At 51.4% G+C, this 17,252-nt stretch overlaps 3 protein-coding genes across 6 annotated transcripts; 1 reads left to right on the top strand and 2 right to left on the bottom strand.

Moving 5' to 3' along the window:
- Positions 1-369: 369 nt before the first annotated feature.
- On the bottom strand, positions 370-6,248 carry LAMTOR1 (late endosomal/lysosomal adaptor, MAPK and MTOR activator 1). The gene is made up of 5 exons (XM_003992772.6): positions 6,065-6,248; positions 2,162-2,307; positions 1,834-1,911; positions 1,350-1,476; positions 370-1,000 (listed from the first exon to the last, which is right to left on the bottom strand). Exons 1-5 carry the CDS (start codon positions 6,104-6,106, stop codon positions 908-910), a joined length of 486 nt encoding a protein of 161 aa, XP_003992821.1. The 5' UTR covers positions 6,107-6,248; the 3' UTR covers positions 370-907.
- Positions 6,249-6,301: 53 nt separating this feature from the next.
- TOMT (transmembrane O-methyltransferase) lies at positions 6,302-15,900 on the top strand. Of its 4 annotated transcripts, none has more exons than XM_023238909.2 (4): positions 6,302-6,477; positions 7,617-8,778; positions 9,872-10,068; positions 10,523-15,900. In XM_023238909.2, the coding sequence occupies exons 2-4, from the start codon at positions 8,340-8,342 to the stop codon at positions 10,841-10,843; spliced, it is 957 nt and encodes a 318-aa protein (XP_023094677.1). In that variant the 5' UTR covers positions 6,302-6,477; positions 7,617-8,339; the 3' UTR covers positions 10,844-15,900. The 4 variants fall into 4 exon arrangements, 3 of the variants coding, with proteins under 3 accessions (XP_023094677.1, XP_006937048.1, NP_001268995.1); XM_006936986.3 differs by having other exon boundaries at positions 6,302-7,743; positions 8,504-8,778; XR_006585756.1 differs by having other exon boundaries at positions 6,302-8,778; positions 10,523-14,677; positions 15,539-15,900.
- ANAPC15 (anaphase promoting complex subunit 15) lies at positions 11,496-14,630 on the bottom strand. Its single transcript, XM_006936996.4, has 5 exons — positions 14,506-14,630; positions 12,984-13,113; positions 12,439-12,498; positions 11,977-12,114; positions 11,496-11,825 (listed from the first exon to the last, which is right to left on the bottom strand). Exons 1-5 carry the CDS (start codon positions 14,595-14,597, stop codon positions 11,778-11,780), a joined length of 468 nt encoding a protein of 155 aa, XP_006937058.1. The 5' UTR covers positions 14,598-14,630; the 3' UTR covers positions 11,496-11,777.
- Positions 15,901-17,252: the final 1,352 nt, after the last annotated feature.

The raw sequence follows: 17,252 nt of genomic DNA, 5'->3' as shown, positions 1-17,252 counted from the left end.
TGCTTGAAAACATTGGCTTGCTGGTTCCATATCAAGTATTCTTGGTCTGCCTTTATCCCCCAACCCTGGGCTTGTTGGTAATTCCACTGAATTTGAGGCAGGGCCCCAATAGCAAGAGCTGCCTCAGATTCAAGTCTGTTCAGTTTTGACAGTGTTCCCATCACCAAGAAAGGACAAGCATGGTCTTATCCAATCTGACGTTAGCCCAGGCCAAGTTCTGGCTAAGACCGGGGAACCCTGAACCCTTATCTCCTGGATTCCTCTTAATGCCCCTAGAAGACATCCCCCCCCCCCCCCCATCCATCTCACTGCTCACAGACCAGAAGTAGTATCAGGGTGGTGGGCAGGACAGACGGGCTGCAGCCAGCACACAGATGAATACACTTCCTTTATCGAGGGTGACAAACCAAAACAAAACCCCAAACATGTAAAAACCCAGGGTGCTAGATATACAAACTCAATTCATTCAGATTCAAGCTCGTCCAGACCCTGGTCACAAACCCTACTGAGGTGCATGTGAGCACCAAGTCAGGGAGAGGGGGGCAGGAGTGAGGCCAAGAGAAAGGATGGGAAGGGGGCCCCCACAGGCCCCCTAAGGATCACTCTCTCACAGTGGTACCTCCACCTTCCCAGTGACAGTGAAGACCTACTACGCCCTAATCTTTTGACCCCCACCCCATCCCTGGCCAGGGCTTTGAACGCCAGTCCCAAATGGTTCTACCCTCCCTTGCTCCATCCTCACTTGCTCAGGCTTCCAGCCTTCCAGCTTCTTCTCCTCCTCCACACTCTTCTCTGTGATTAGTAGCAGGTTAGGGTACTGTATGAGCCGCAGTGAGGCTGGGGGCCAGGAGAGGCAGGGTGGAGACGGGTGAAGAGAGGAGAAGAGCTGTCCCAAGGATCCCTCTCTTCATGGGATCCCAAACTGTACAACCAGCTCCTCTTTTGCATCCACTCGGATCTGAGAAAGTGCACTGTAGGCATAAGCAGCTATCCTGGAGACCTGAGACAGAGAGACCAGGGAGGAGAGGAACAGAGAGAGGCAGTGAGAAGGGAGATCCAAAAAGCCAGGGAGGTGGATTGGGTGGCGAGAGAGGAGGGGATGATGGGGGATAGGAAGCCAAAGAGAAAGGCAGGGATGGGAAAGATGGAAAAGAACAAAGGGGAGAAAGAGAACAAAGGTGGAGAGGACAAGACACAAAGTAAGAGAGGTGAGAGTGAGCAAGGTACTTGAGCTACCAGGCTCTCTAACTCCACTTCCCTACTGCCTCCGAGATGGAGAGGGCAAACCCTCTGCCACAGCCTGGGCAGTGCAGGAAGGATGGGCAGGGGCGGGCCAAGGGGTGGCTCACCTGCTGTAAGTCGGAGAAGGGGATGGGCTCGCTGGCCAGCACTTGGTGGGGCTGGCTGGTGAGAGATGGCAGCGGTGGCAGCTTCTTCCAGTGGGTCAGGCTGCTGCTCAGCACAGCCAAGCGGGTGCTGGCCAAGAGGGAGGATGGGGTGGGCAGTCAGGCCAGTCTGCTCTGCCTAGTCCAGCCCGGCTCGGGGAAGTCTCACTCCCTCAGGCCAGAGAAGCAGGGTGACGGTGGCCTCTGCTCACCACAAACTCACTCCAGGCCCACCTCCCTTGGCCTCCGCACCCTTGAAGGCCATGGGGCAAACAGGGCCGACATGCACATCTGCTGAGGTACCAGAGAGATTTGTTGTCAGTCTCCTGGGCCACACCCAAACAAGGAGCCTGGACTGGGGCTCGGACTCCAAAGCTGGATAAGGGATCGAGGGGCAGGGAGGGACCCAAGTAGCCTGAGGGAGGGATGCAAGCTGGCCAGGTCTCACCTGTACTGCCTTGCCCGGTCCATGTACTCATGCTGTTCCATGCCCTGGGAGTCCGCAGCAGACACGTCAATGATGTTGCTTTGGGGAGAGGAGGCAGAGGGAACATGACAGGTGCTTTAAGAGGGATACACAGGACTCACTGCCAAGTCCCAATTCCAGAGCTATCTGACACCATGTCCCTGCCTCCCCACTGGAGCAAGCCCAGGCCTAGAAGCACCTCTCACCACTGACCTTGTCCCATCCCCCATGTCCTGGGCCCAGTCCCCCTATCCCAGCTTTTAACATGGATGGAGAAAGCTCTGCCCAGGCTTGGTCCTGCAGTGCTCACCTGGCTGTCTTAGCAAGAATGGAGGAGAGCAGGGCCTGCTCATCTGTGCGAGTGGAAGGCAGGCTGTGGTAGTTGGGCTCAGCTCCATTGAGGGCTTTGGTAGGGGGGCTGCTAGGGTCCAGCAGCAGTTTCCGCTCCTCTCGGTCCTGGGAAAGGCCATGGAGGAGAAGTCAGGTCCGGAGCCTTTAGTTAGATTTATTTATTTATTTACTTACTTACTTACTTATTTGAGAGAGAGCACACATGCTAGCAAGGGAGAGGGGCAGAGAGAGAGAGAGACAGAGGATCTTAAGCAGGCTCAACACTCAGCATGGAGCCCAATTTGGGGCTGGAGCTGATGTGGGGCTGGATTTCACAACCCTAGGATCATGACTGGAACCAAAATCAAGAGTCAGACACTCAACCGACAGAGCCACCCAGGCACCCCAACCCTGGAGCCTTTAGTCCAACCTGCCTTTCTTGGGCTCTCCTTTCAGCCCAGCTATGACTTTTAAGCACCAAAAAATATCCCAAGTACTGAAGTGTATGGAATGTCAGATAAGGCTCAGTCCTGCCTGCCCTTCGGAGCTCAGCTGAGTTGTGAGTCTAGGATGAATTAAAGTAAATCCAAGCAGCCCTAGAGACCCTGAAAAGATGGACAGAGACACAAAGCATGTACTTAATAACCACTCTGGAACTTCAGCAAACAGTCTAGCACCTGATGAGAAAGAATACTGGAAGCTGGAAGCCAGAGGAGTAAGGTCTAGAAACTGATGGGAGTCAGGAGCCCAAGAATGGCCCTCCTGGTCCCCCAGACCAGGCCCTTCCCAGAAAGGCTGTCTGCTCCCAGGATGGAGGCCCCGTGAGGCCAGACAATTATATTCCTCATGTAATCTCAGGGCAAGAGTCCCAGCCTCTGGGTCACACAGTCCAAGTGTGCCCCCTTCCTAGAGGACAGGTCCCTTCTACTCTCAGGTGTTCACTCTTCTCTAACGCTTTCTTTGTATATGACTCCCAGAACCAAACTTGGTGCACCTGGTGAAACCTGACCCGAACAGTGCAGCTGTTCCCTCCCTTGCCAAGTCACCACACTTCTATTCTTGTGGTTTGTTAATTTTCAGTAGTCCTGTTACTGCTAGCTTAAGCCAATAATCACAACCCCCAGAACTAACATGGGGCCAAACCAAGTCTCCCTGGTCCTATTCCAGCCCCTTATTCTAATCTACTGCAGTCTCTCTGAATATGACCCTGCCTTGAGCCTATCAGCTGCAAATCCCTGCTGGCTTTACGTCAGCCACAAATTGGATAAGCAGGCCTGCTGGGTATCTATCCAAGCCATAAAGAGCAAGGGTGCCCAGGACAAAGCCAAAGACAAGGAGGCCTATCCTGCCTAATGCTGACTCACCAACCCTTAGTACCAGACCACCAGTGCTCCACTCCAGACAGATCTCAGTTCCTACCATAGACCTTCCCACTGTGGGCTCCCAGTTCCCCTGCCCCCAACTCCACAACTCTCCTCACAGAGGGCCACTTCCTCCTGCTCGCCTGCCCCACCCTAGGCAGGCCGAGCCTTTTCACAATACTCTTCCTTCTCAAGTCTAGGTTGCCAAGCGTCTTCAGTTCCCAACAGCATGAGACAAAAGCTGTGGGACTCTGTCCTATCACCTCCCAACTCCTAGACATACCTTCCTCCTCCTCAAAACACAGACTAAGTATTCAAGGGCTAGAAGGACAAAATGCTTGCTAAAGATCAAACTATCTCAAAGGAAAGCTGGCTCCATAATGAACCCTGAATCTGCTTCCTGTGTGCTGTCCTTCTCCCAGCCCTACTTCAGACAGATCTTCCTATAGGATAGGGCAGTCTCCCCTGTCCCCCATGTCTAAGCGGATTCTTCAAGAACAACGATGTTTTCCTGAGACCTAGACTCCCAGAAGAAGCCAGGCTACCCCCAATCAGAGTGAACAAATAACATCACCCCATCCCCAAGGGCAAGTGAAGCATGGAGGAAGTGTTTCACACCAAGGTGTGTCCCAGAGTCAGTGTCAACCCAGGAGTCAGGCTTTCACTGTCTACTCCAGCACAGACACATATACATGGTCTGTCCATGAGTAGTCACCTGGTGTATGGGCATAGCTGAAAAGAATATCTTGGCCCAATGGATAAAGCACATGGCTTGGTATCAAGATACGCTGACTACAGCATTACTCAGCTTTGTATCTTTGGCTAAATATCTTAGCCTCTCTGAACTTTTCCCTTACCTTTAAGTACATGACCTACACCTATACGACAAACGTTTGGCAAACGTCAAATGAGAGAAGTATAAAGTCTTTGAAAATGTGTCATTTATTTCTTTTTATTGTAACAAAGGAGCAGAGATTAAAGTGGGGGAGGGGCCTGCCCAAGAGCTAAGAAAGGGATTTTGGGATAGCGAATGGCTTGTAGACCTTTGCCACATGAAGGCTCAAACCAGCCAGCACTGACTGAGCACCTCTCTGGGGGTTAGAAACAGAAGTGAGAGCCTGTCAAGAAGATGAAAGTTCAGGAGATCAACAAACCCAGCTCTCCCAGCTAGAAGCTGGTATCCTTTCTGAGAAGGCCCTAACCCTTCTTAACTCATTCCCTGCAAGAGTTCGTGTTATCCTTTAGGAGACAATTTTCCAGTAGGCCACAGTTTTCCCAGTAGGCAGGAATACTGTCTCCTCTAAGAGGCTGGGGTGAAGTGAGGGATAGCGGACATGATGTATGCCTAAGGTGTAAGGCACAGGAAATAGGAATATGTGTTCACTGGGGGTTTGGAGAATTAATGAGGCCCAGGAGACACCCATGCCTCTCAAACAAAGGGCATTTTCCTAACCTTAAGTTTTTAACCCAAAATAGTTTCATGTGAGTCACTGGGGAAAGACCGACTTCCCAAATACCAATAATATAATCCACTTCTGTAACCATCTCTCCACCAGACTGTGAACTACTTGCTGAAATCCTTCTGTCGTCTGTGTGTCTAGAATGTGTTGAAACCCAACACATGTTGGACCCAAGCTTAGAGGCAAGAGCTTGAGACTTCATCCTTGGGAAGGTCTCCCCACTCCTGAAAGGAGATCAGGCAGGCAGGTCAGAGATTAAGATGTAGGGAGAAGTAGGAATGCACCAAGGGGAAGAGAAAGAACTTAAAACTGCACAATCTTCCCAGCCTAATCCTTTCTGCAAAGGGATCAGGTCTACAGTCAAATTCCCAGGGCAAGCACCCCTCTAGCTAAAGGAACCCGCAGGCCCCAAGCAAAAACTGCACCGAGGCAGGTCAAACTGAGCTCTCATCCCACCTCTCTAATCCAATACAGCCAAAGTGAAACCCGCTTTGTTGCTTCCCCAAAACGTCTTGATGTCATGGTCTCTATTAAATTCTTTACTGGTCAACTCAAATGCCACCTACTTCCAGAGGCCTTCTCTGACCCCAAACCGCAGTGACCTTCCTTCTCCAACTCGAGGGACTGAGAAGATACATAGATTCCTGATTCATGTTAGGAAAAGCTAACTCTGAGCCTCAGCTTACCCATTTCTAGAATGGATTCACAAAGCCCGCTCATACAAGCAGAGAAAAAGCACAGGAAGCTTGGAAGACAGTGTTTCCCAAGGACCGAGGCTGAGGATTCTGAAGGCTATAAAGGTTTACAGATAGGATAACATGAAAGGGGTGGGAGCGAGCGGGACAGGGGCCTGCCTGCACACCCCAAAGCAGAGACTGTGTAGAGAAAGCTGGGGCTTTAACAGGGGTAGGAGCCCGGCCGAGCGTCCCCTCCGTAATCTGTCCCCTCCCGGCCTCCGTACTAAGTGAGGCCCACAGTCCCGTTCTTCTGCAGGCTTTTTTCTGGGCCCCACGCCCTAGCCTCTCAACCCTCATTCCCGAGCCTCGCCCGCCGCGGCCGCACCTGGTCCGAGTCCTCGTTCTCGCTGCTGTAGCAGCACCCCATGGCCGGGGTCGGGCCGGGCGCTCAGGCCGCGCCGAGGAGGGACGGCGTCCGTCGGGAGCCCTTCCGGTCACATGACCCGTGGCTGCATCCAGCGAGCAGCCACCCGCCGCCCTGCCTATCCCTTCCCAGAGCCCCGCAGCTACCGCCGCAATCCTGGCTTCCGGCCCCGCCTCCACCGCATGATCATCGCCAACCAATGGGAGGGCTCACCTCGCTTGACAAGACGCGAGGCACGTGATGCGATGAAAGGGAGGGGCAGGTCACATGACTTCAGCATCTTCTCAGTCTTGGAGCTGGAGTCTTCCGCCGACTTAAAGAGGCCCTCCTGATGTGTACTGTGTGGTCGCGTGGCTGCCAGGCTACCTTTCAGGGTCAGTGAGCGAACTTATACCAAATGCTCCCGTAAATGCCATGCGAAGGGGGAGTGGGACTCAGGCCCTCCGCTCCTCGAGCACACGGTCACCGTGTACAAACACTGGACCCAGATGCCCAGCACCAAGTTGGAAGACACATAAAGACTGTAGCCCCCAACGGAGTTCTCAACCTGTACTGGGGATGGGAGACTTACTGGAAGAAGAGCTCTTATTCCTTCATAAGCCAAAGAGGAGCAGAGCTCAATCCTGGAAGAGAGGCCACCTGGCAGTCTTTGCCCTCAGGCATTTCTCTGCAATCTTGCTTGCCTTTTTACATCAACTCTAGTAATCCTAATTCACAAAGCTATCAGTGCTTTTCTTAGAACCATCCCATATCTTCCCTTGGACCCTGAACACTGGTCATTCAACAAGTCTGTTATTCAACATCTTGCAGCGCCTGATACCTGCCTCCCTTTTCAGCACTGGGGTCGTGGGGGTTAATGGTAATGGTGGTGGTGGTGCAGGGGTTGTAAGTATTTATTTGCAGTTTCCTGATTGACCTCCTGGACTTTCCACATGTTGGCACACCGCCTCCCCACGAGGTCTGCCTTCAGGCCTGAATACAAACAATATCCTCCTGATTGCCATTTCTGACTCCATTCTTTGGGCATCCCCAACTCCCTGTGCTTAATCCCTATTCCACGTAGCTCCATTCATTTATCAAATCAAGTAATTACTGTCTGTGATGTGCCACACACTGCTCTGTCTAGATACACAGAAGTTCACAGAACAGCCTAAAGTCCCCATATCCGTGAAGAATTGCATTATGCTTTATTCTGTTTCTGGATCAGTCTCTTCCGCTAAATTTGGAGTTCCTGGAGGAATGAGACAAGATCTGACTCCTGTGACCCACACCCTGGCAATTGCTTAAACAAAACTTGAATTTTGAATTGAGTAAATTACAGCCTCCCATTTCCTTGGCTCACACCATGCCCCCATATTCTGATACAAGGAGTTGGAGGAGAGGTCACCAAACCCAGTAGCTGTCATCATCCCTCAAATCAAGACCTTGGGGTTCTGTAAATTTAGGGCTCATGAAGGGTAGGAGTCAGCCCCACCTTGTTCCTGCAGTTAGTAACTTGAACCACATGTCTCAGGTAACAGCAGCAGCTTCTGCATCAATAATTGAGAGCAAGTCCAGCCGGCTTCAGAGTTCTCTGGCCCTGAGGCCTCCCCCTCCTGTTCTAGGCTCTGATCTTCCCCAAGCAGAAGTCTCCAGCACAGGTAAGCAGGGCTCTTGAGTGTGGGTCCCCAAGCACACGAGTTCAAACTCACTATCACTCACCTACTCACATCCATTTATACACTCTTACCTTCAATTTTAGTCCCCACCATCACCAGGAGCTCACGAGGGTCAGATCTGGAGGAAGGGGTGGATGGATGGTTCAAGGTATGGGAGAGGAGAAGGCACTTACCCCCCCATTAGGGATAGGGCTTGGGAGAAGAGGCTCAAGTAGGGGGGAAGCATGTGCTGTGTGTGTACATGCTTTTACAAGGAATTCTGAGAGAGAACAGAAAAGGTGAATGCAGGGGAGGGGAGACAACTGGAGAAGAAATATAGAATCAAGGACTCCTCCCACCCACAGGGAAGAGCAGATGGAGGGGTGGGAAGAAATCTCATCAGGAGATGCAGGCGGTTGGGGGGGGGGGGGTAGGATATTTCCGAAGACTGTGGAAAGTGGTCCTGAAGGGGTGACGACAGAGATGAGGCAAAATGGGTGGGAGAAGTAAGGTGAAGACAGAATCAGGGGGCAGAGGTGGGAAGAGGTGGTTTGAGGTTGGGTGTAGAACGTAGACTAGCATGAATTCCTTGAAAGTACATGAGCTTGGAATTGGACCAATTCAGATTCAAATCCTGGTTCTGTTGTGTGACTCTGCACAAAAGACTTAGCCTTTCTGAGCCATGGTTTGTAAAATATAGGGATAATACAAATGACAAGCAATGGTGGGTGTGGGTTTCCCTGTCTGCCTTCCTTCACCCCAGAGCCCTGGTAGGGACTATGTCCCCCGCCATTGCACTGGCCTTCCTGCCACTGGTGGTGACATTGCTGGTGCGGTACCGTCACTACTTCCGACTGCTGGTGCGTATGGTCTTGCTGCGGAGCCTCCGAGACTGCCTGTCAGGGCTGCAGATTGAGGAACGGGCCTTCAGCTATGTGCTCACTCATGCCCTGCCTGGAGACCCCAGTCATATCCTCACCACCCTGGACCATTGGAGCAGCCACTGCGAGTACCTGGGCCACATGGGGCCTGTCAAAGGTCAGTGTTCCCTAGCCTTCTGCTCCAGGAAATACCCCCAAGATGGTAAGGAAGGTCTGAGATCTGCCAGTGCCTATTGGGCGCATTGGGCAGGTTCTTCATCCTGAGTCTCTTTTTTCTCCTCTGCAAATGAGGGGGCTGGGCAAAGTTATTCATTCATATAGCAAACACTTACTGCCATCCCATTTGTACTAGGCATGTACTAGGTGCTAGGTTGGAAAAGGAGGTAGAGGCCACACAGATGAATCAGCCATAAATGCTAGCCTCAGAGGGGGCATAATACAAAGGGGATAACATCTCAGCACATAACCCATAACTTTGTAATTATCTGTGCTGATTCATTCTCCCGTCACCGTGGAGGCTCCCACATCCCATTCAGGATAGCTACCTGGCTTTGTGTCAGTCCCAGCTCCTGGCACAAGTGCTTTTAGAGTCTGAAGAAATTTTTCCAATTCCCAGGTTAGAAAGATACCCAGTGAACAAAACAAAGAGGAAATGAAACTGGAAGTTCTAGCCAAGGTCTCTCAGGAGCCTGGTGCCTGTTTCTGCCTTAGCCTTCCTGGAGGAAGCAACACTTAAATGGAGCCTATAAGGACTGTTTTCAATTTGGCCAAGCAGATAAGGACAGGGGTAGGAAGGGGCAAAGCCAGTCACATATACTAATGCACCATGAAGGAATGAGCCAGTGATGACTTGGTTGACTCTGGGCACAGTTGTTTGGGAGGACTGTGGTACAGTCTACAGATGGGAAGAGCTGGAAAGGTTGGATAGGATCAGGTCCAAGAAGGTCCTGAATGTCAGGCTGAGGATCCCAAGTTCAATCCCAAAGGCCTTTAGGATCATAGGAACCAAGGAGCAACAGGGTCACATTTGTTTGTTGGAAAGATAGCTAGTGGCTGGTACGAAGATGAGACTGAAGGACGAAAGCCTGGAGGGTCAGAGGACGAGCGAGGCAGCTGGAGCTGTAGTCCAAGGAGGAGACCCCAGCTGGTTGAGGGCTACAGTGAGACAGGTGGACATTTGAGATCCCTTTCTATCAGGGGCCCTGAATCCATCTCCCATGTCTGCTGCAATAAGCCATCTTTCCCCCCAGGTCAGATCCTGATGCGGCTGGTGGAGGAGAAGGCTCCTGCTTGCGTGCTGGAGCTGGGCACCCACTGTGGGTACTCCACGTTGCTTATTGCCCGTGCCCTGCCCCCTGGGGGCCGCCTTCTCACTGTGGAGTGGAACCCACGCACCGCAGCAGTGGCTGAAAAACTCATCCGCCTGGCTGGCTTCGACGAGCGCACGGTCAGCCCCTGCCTCCCTGACCCTAGTATCTTCCCTTCCACCCCCAGCCTTGCCCTAGCCAGGCCTCCCCAGTAAGGGAATCCCACCTAGGAGAAGGCAGCACAGTAGGAGACTGTGACCCTGGGTGATGTGTGAACTCCTGTCTGTTCCAAGTCATTTGCTCATATTTGCTGCTGGATGACAAAGGAGCAGTTAAAAGGAAGGTCTTTGGAGACCAGCAAATATGGGTCCAAACCTTAAGTCTACCTCTTGTGAGCTGTTATGACCTTGGGCAAAGGACTTATCCTCTGAATCTCAGCTTCATCACTGGCAGAATGGAAATCACAATACTGATCCTGACTTCTTGGGTTCTGAGGACAGAAGAAATGGCATAAAGTAAGCCAGATCCTGGTGAAGTCTGGTATGGGAGAACAGACCCTCCCACCCTCACCTTCAACTCCTCCCATCCCCACAGGTGGAGCTCATCGTGAGTAGCTCAGAGGAGGTGATCCCACACCTACGAACCCAGTACCAGCTGAGTCAGGTAGACTTGGTGCTCCTGGCACACCGGCCCCGACGTTACCTGCGAGACCTGCAGCTTTTGGAGGCCCATGCCCTGCTGCCAGCTGGTGCCACTGTACTGGCTGACCACGCGCTGTTCCCCGGTGCACCTCGCTTCCTGCAATATGCCAAGAGCTGTGGCCGCTACCGCTGCCGCCTCCACCACACTGGCCTCCCAGACTTCCCTGCCATCAAGGACGGCATAGCCCAGCTCACCTATGTAGGGCCTGGCTGAGGTCCAGGCCCAGGGGCACTTACTGCTGCCTCTCCACCCCCACCGAAGCAAGGACCTCAGAACATCCATTCTTCTCCCTGCTTGTGGCCTGACACATGCTGGACTCAGGGCTGGGGAGGCTGTCCTCCAACCTCTACCCCACTCCAGTTCTACACTGACCTGAGACATCAAGTTCTATCAGGATGCTTGGTTCCATTGCCCCCCTCCTTCCAGAGAGCCATGGGTTGACAGGCAAGAGACCTGGGCTCCCAACCCAACTCTATCACTGATTTTCTGGGTGACTCCAAGGGAGTCCCTGTGCTGCCTGAAGATTTAATCTCTCTTAACACCACGGAAGCTAGCTGGAAAATCTCCAGGGGCCTCCTAGCTCTAGGCCTCAGAAGCCTTCCCTCCTCAGCCCATGCAATTCCAGTTAGGATCAGAGGAAACAGTAAACATTGAGTTAGAGGATCTGAAGGAATGGGTACAAGCTGAGCCAGAGAAAATGGTAATGGAGGCTGGGCCCAGGGCCAGGGCCACCTCTAGCCCTGGACAACATGATCCAGTAGGCTTGCCTGAAGTCCCTTGTATGCCCTCTCCCTGAAGCTCAAGAGAAGATGCTGGATTCCTCTGGGCCCGACCAACAATTAGGGAATAGACACGGGGAAAAAAATAAAATCATTCCTGTGTCTTTATTAAAGGGAGTTAGAAAGAGACTATACCTGGCAACCAAGGGGTGAGGTAATGGGCGGAAAGGTGGGGTGGGCTCAGGCCCTGGAGACTCAAGGGCAAAGTGATGGCCCAGGAGGAGCCAAGGAGACCAGTTCTTGGCAGCAGCTGAAGAGATACCCAAGGGTGAGCTTTCAGGCACTGGGGCAATCAGCTGGTTCTGCAGGGGGTGCAGGGTAAGTTGGGCTGGCCTGGAATTTGCCTGAGGCCACCCTGCCTTGTCTACCTAGATCATCCACTGGTCCTGATCCTGTTCGTTGCCTTCCATGTCCACCTGGAGAGAAGGCTAGGTGTGGGTGGGGAGGGGCCTCAGCCACCCAGCCGGCTGTAGTCCCAGATCCTGCCCCTGGTTGGATCCAGAGTCTCTGAATCCTTGGCCACCAGTTAGGTCACAGGCAGGGGCCCACCCCCACACCCCTGCCTACCTCATTGACCTCTCCGTCATCAGGTGACTCATTGTAATCATTCATCTCATCCATGTCCTGCATGTCCTCATCATCCTCTGAGTCCTCTTCACTATCCTCGTCGTCATCTTCATCCTCCTCTTCCTCGTCGTCATAGTGCTGGCGAGGCAGGGGAGAGCCTATAGGCTCTATAGGCTTGCCTGGACCACTTCAAGGGCTGGTCCACTTGGAGCCTTTCTCAGGGGCAGTGAGTGACCCTCTATTCCCCAGACTTGCCCCCCGCCTTGAGTCTAGCAGACTGGTGCATGTTTTGCAGGACCTTGGTGCTAGGTCCAATGGCCACCCACTCTAGATCCCCTTTATGGCCTCTGCCTAGAGCTGAGGACCACAATTGCTCTGGAGTCAGAGATAGGACCTTCAGAATTAGAGCAAAGCTTTAGTCCACCTGAGCCCCACAAAGCCCTACCCATTGGAACCACTCACCTCCGAGGCCGGCTTGCCAATGGGTACCAGATTGTTGTCTTTCTCTGCGATGCTCTGGAGCTGTGGCCAAAGGGGGAGAGGAGGGTCAGGGCCCAAGCAGGGCATGTCAGGGGCATGGGACTGGCCCACTCTGCCCCTAAGAAGATACCCCCGCCCCCAAGTATGGAGAAGCTTCCTCTCAGTTTCTAGAGAGTCAATCCCTTTGTTTCTTGTCATCTGCTACTTACTTATAAACTGGATCCAACTAAATTCTCTGGGCCATGGTTGCCCTATGAGATTACAGTGAGGGTAAAGTGAGAGACTGATAGAGAATATGGCATCTGCTACATCCTCAATACAGTCAAAATTACTATTTCCTATGAGTTAGAGAAAAGAGCCTGGGCTCCCACCGTAAATCAGTAGCATAAAGACTGGACCCTAGGCCTCCTACCTCCCAGTTTGATTATTCCCAGCTCAGGGCAAAAATCTCCTCCAGGATCATGGTCTGTGAAAAGCAGGGGAGGTCCCTGACTAAGGCTCCACCACTGTGCTAGGTCCTTACTCACCCAGGCCTGATGCTGTTGCTCTTGCTGCTGCAGCTCCGTCTCCTCCACACAGGGTCGATCCAGATTAAACCACAGTGTCTCAGTCACACGGGGGAAGAGTGAGGGAAACAAGGTGGACATGGCTCCTAGACTGAGGTAAAGGGCCAGGTGAATCCAGATCAGAAGTATTTGATTTCAGTTATTTGGTTAGTCTGATTTGGGGATGGGGTGGAGTAGAAGGTAGGGGGAAATAGCTCTTCCTTGTGGGAATCAGACAGACCTGGGTTTGAGTCCTGGCTCCACCACTTACTAGCTGTTTGACCTCGGCCAAGTCACTTAACCTCTCTGAGCCTCAGTTTCCTCATCTGTAAAATGGGGGATAACAGTTATACCCACCCTCATAATTATTCTGATAATTAATTTACTTTGTGGAGAAGTAAAGCTGTTTGCAAGGTATTCAAGGAGTGGAAAATGGAAGCCAACATGTAGAGCTATGAATCCAGAATGCAGACTGGCGTTACAAAATTAAACAAAATTAGAGGTAGCAGGGCTCCACTGACACTATCTTTACCTCCTCCAAACATGAAGACCTACTTTTTGCCCTTTTATGAGAATCCATTCCATTCTTACTCCACGTCAGAAATTTAGGGCACTAACCACCTCTCTATGAACCACAACCAAACTGGGGTGGGGATGGGCTACCACGTGCAATATGGTTCAGAAAGGCATTCTAAAGGCATGAGTAAGTGCATACATTAGTAAATGTTAGGCTGAATGAACTAACGTGAGAGAATACGTAAATTCAGCACAGATTAAGTAGCTGAGGGAGCGGACCAGAAAGGTCCCAGAGAATCTGAATTAAAACCTTTCAGTTCACAGGAAAATGGAGGCCCTGGGACAAGCAACACTGTCTCTAGGTCACACAGTGAGGTGGGGCATAGAATTCCTACGGGAAAGAAATCGAGGCCAGGCACTAGAAGAGATGAGCAGGAGAAAAGGACCTACGTCTAGTTCTACTTTTGCCCTGATTCATTTGACTGATCCTGCGCCAGCCGCTGTCCTTTAGTAAACCTCAGCTTCCCGGCCCGTGTCACTGACACAACACCCATCCTCAACGGCCAGTAAGTACGAGGCGAGAGACCGAGGCTCCGAAAGGCCACCCCTCGCGGAAAAGCCACCGCCCATTCTTCGCTTATTATGAAAATGACCGCGGGGTGGCCCAACAAGAAGAATGCAGGGGCGGGGTTCGAACAGGCATTTGCCCTTTATAGGGTTGCTAATCGCAAAAGCAGCGGGGCCTGAATACGGCCAATTAACTGGAAGAACTGCTGGATGACAGAAAGTGACACCAATGAGTGACGGATCTTGTGCGACGGGGTGGAGCTTAGCCTCGAGGAAGCGGCCAATGAGCTGGAGCTCTTTACTGTTAAGAGTGTGGGCACGGAACTCCTGAAGAGCCAGGTCAGGGCGACGGGGTTTCTCCGAGGGAGGAAGAAGAGAAGGGGCAGAGAGACAGCAGCCTCAGCCTGGCTTCCGTACTTACCGCGCCGGGAGGTGGCAGCCGGCAGCGACCCGGAAGCACTTCTCTCTGCCTGAGCGGAAGGGCCCACCAGAACCGGGGAAGCACCAACGCATGCGCCTTCGCTCTCCTTTTGTTTCTCGTTCCCGCCCTCCACACCGGATGTGACGCTCTACACCTTAGTCACGTCGTTAAGGTTGGAAATTTGCCTACTCTTTGGCCCCTCCTTGAGCCTCCGCCGAGGGGCCTCTCCAGTCTGGCCCCGCCCCTCCGTGTTTAGCCTGGCTGTGCTTGCGAACGCCTACTGAAAACTAGCAGCGATCTGTTTTAGTAGTAGGACTGTTCGTCCTAGGAAAATTTGTCCACTTTTACCCCAGAATTGCTGAGTGACATTACACCTCATCTGCCTTCCCATTCTCACCCTAAGTTTCTTGTTGGGGCGCATGCTTTATTTATGTACGACTTCAACAGAAATAGTTGAGTCCTGGGGCACCTGGGTGGCTCAGTTGGTTGAGCATCCAACTTTGGCTCGGGTCATGATCTCACTTGGAGGGTTGGAGCTGCGGGACCGGCTCTGTGCTGGCAGTGCGGAGCCTGCTTAGGAGTCCCTCTCTTACCCTCTTTCTCTGCCCCTCCCCCACTCGTGTGGGGGGGGGGTGGGGAGGTGTGGGCGTGAGTGTGTGGGCGTGTATGTGTTTGCGTGCACTCTCTCAAAATACATAAACTTAAAAAAATAGTTGAGTCCATACTATATTCCAGACTCTGCTAGAAGCTGGGGAAAATCTAGGAACATGGTCCCTGCCCCCAGTAGACCTCACACTCCAGTGGAAAAGCCAGACTCTGCAGACCCGCAGGGGACTCACAGGTTTCTTAAGATCGCCCGTCCAGTTCCAGTTCTGCATTTGAAATCATGTATGGGTTTGAATGGGTTTGAGTGACTAGTCAGCTTCAGGCACTGTTTTTGGGGAATTCAGCTGCCCTCTCCAGGCCTGGGCTAAATACATTAGTGGTCAGCCTCGTCATCTCTCCCACTCCTTCCCTGATGCTTCTGTTCCAGTAACCTCTGACTCAGCCTCCGCTTCAGAGATCATGCCTTCTGACAACGGCAGTCCTTCAAACCCAACCCCCATTAAGCTCCATCACCCACCAGCCTCTTCTAGAGCTAGCATTCATCCACAGTTCTACTCCTGACCACACCAGATGTGTGAAGTTTAACAAGTCGTTTTCCCCACCTGGATTTAGTTTTGTCTTCAACCAGCTTCGGAAACTATGCAGCCTTCCTCCTATCCTGGACTGATGTGAGGATTTGACGAGACTACATGTTTAAGTCGTAGTGTACTGTGTACGTTAACGTGATTATGTTTCCAAGCAGCTCTAGTTGTTACAAAGTTTTCATTAAAGAGTAAATTTTGCCTCTTGGAACTGTCCACCTTTTTCATCCATTCACTCAAATACCTACTGAGTGCCTTACTGTATTCCTGTCACTAGTCTAAATAGTGGGTATATAATAGTGAACAAAACAGACCCCCCCCCCCCCACATCTCTTCATGCAGCTTCCATTCTAATGGGAGAGATAAACAACAAGGAAGTTAAATAAAATATATAGTTTTAAGATAGCATTAAATGCCTAGGAGAAAAATCAGAGAAGTGGGGAGGGAAGTTTTTTTAATTTTAGGTAGGGAGGCCAAGGAAGACCTTATTAGGAAGATGACTTTTGAATAAAGGTCTGAAGAAAAAGAAGGGGGAGGGCATTGATATGATGTTTAGGAAAGAACATTTCAGAGAGATCAAGTACAAAGGGTGGAGAATTGCTGGAGCATAGTGTACTATGGTGAGAGCAGGAGATGAGGCCAGAGAAGTAGCAGGAGCCAGATAGTACAGCCTTGCAAGTCACAGTAACGATTTTAGCTTTTACTCCATCTTTAGAATCCTGTGAAGGGTTTTGAGAAGATCCACATGATCTGATTTACATTTTAACAGAGTTACTCTGGCTGTTCTATGAAGAATAGATTTAGGAGGGAGAGTGGTAGAAGCAGGGAGACCAATTGGGAGCCAATTATAATAATCCAGAGGTGGGGGATGAGAAGTGGTTGAAATATGAATATATTTAGAGGGTAGGGACAAGAGAGCTTGCTGAGAGATTGGATGTAGAGTATCAAAGGCAGAAAGGAGCCAAGATGTTTGGACTAAACAACTGGAAGACCAGTGTTGCCATTTCTTGAGATGCGAAAGACAAAGGAGGTGCTGTTTTGGGGAGGCAACTATCTGGAGTTCATTTTTGGGTGTGTGGAGTTTGAAATGCCCATTAGTGTACAGATGGTGAGAGGGCAGGAGGAGGAAGGGACAGGAGGTCTGAGGGTCAGGGGAGACATCTAGACTGGATATATCAATTTGGGAGTTAACAGCACACAGATGGCATCTAAAGCCATGAGACTAAATAAGATCATCAAAGGAGTGACTGTAGATGGAAAATACTTTCCTTCAACATTCAGGATTTGAGGAAACTAGGAGAAGCCGCAAACCAGACTGAGAAGGAGGGCCAAAATAATAACAAGAAGAAGAAGAAGAAGAAGAAGAAGAAGAAGAAGAAGAAGAAAGGCAGGCAAGCTGGGAGATATTCTGTAAGTCAAGTAAAGAAGGGGTATCAGGAAGGAGGTCATGCTCCACCTTTAGAAATAAGCCCATCAACCCAACCAAAGGAGGGATGCAGAGACTCAGAGCACAGTGAAACGAGGTTTTAATCAATGTTCTTGCAAGTGGGTGTCTGACAA

Source organism: Felis catus, chromosome D1, assembly GCF_018350175.1.
Source record: "Felis catus isolate Fca126 chromosome D1, F.catus_Fca126_mat1.0, whole genome shotgun sequence".
NCBI classification, from domain to species: Eukaryota; Metazoa; Chordata; class Mammalia; order Carnivora; family Felidae; genus Felis; species Felis catus.
This window is presented reverse-complemented; position numbering and strand designations above follow the sequence as displayed.

Coding starts and splice junctions, on each gene's coding strand:
- LAMTOR1 (XM_003992772.6), bottom strand. CDS start 6,106: ATGGGGTGCTGCTACAGCAGCGAGAACGAGGACTCGGACCAG. Junction 1,912..2,161: donor ATTCTTGCTAAGACAGCCAG/GTGAGCACTGCA, acceptor CTCTCCCCAAAG/CAACATCATTGACGTGTCTG. Junction 1,001..1,349: donor CCTTCTCCGACTTACAGCAG/GTGAGCCACCCC, acceptor TCTCTGTCTCAG/GTCTCCAGGATAGCTGCTTA.
- TOMT (XM_023238909.2), top strand. CDS start 8,340: ATGAGCTTGGAATTGGACCAATTCAGATTCAAATCCTGGTTCTGTTGT. Junction 8,779..9,871: donor CCACATGGGGCCTGTCAAAG/GTCAGTGTTCCC, acceptor CTTTCCCCCCAG/GTCAGATCCTGATGCGGCTG. Junction 10,069..10,522: donor CTGGCTTCGACGAGCGCACG/GTCAGCCCCTGC, acceptor CCATCCCCACAG/GTGGAGCTCATCGTGAGTAG.
- ANAPC15 (XM_006936996.4), bottom strand. CDS start 14,597: ATGCGTTGGTGCTTCCCCGGTTCTGGTGGGCCCTTCCGCTCAGGCAGA. Junction 13,114..14,505: donor GGCTGCCACCTCCCGGCGCG/GTAAGTACGGAA, acceptor CCTTTACCTCAG/TCTAGGAGCCATGTCCACCT. Junction 12,115..12,438: donor TTGGCAAGCCGGCCTCGGAG/GTGAGTGGTTCC, acceptor CTGCCTCGCCAG/CACTATGACGACGAGGAAGA.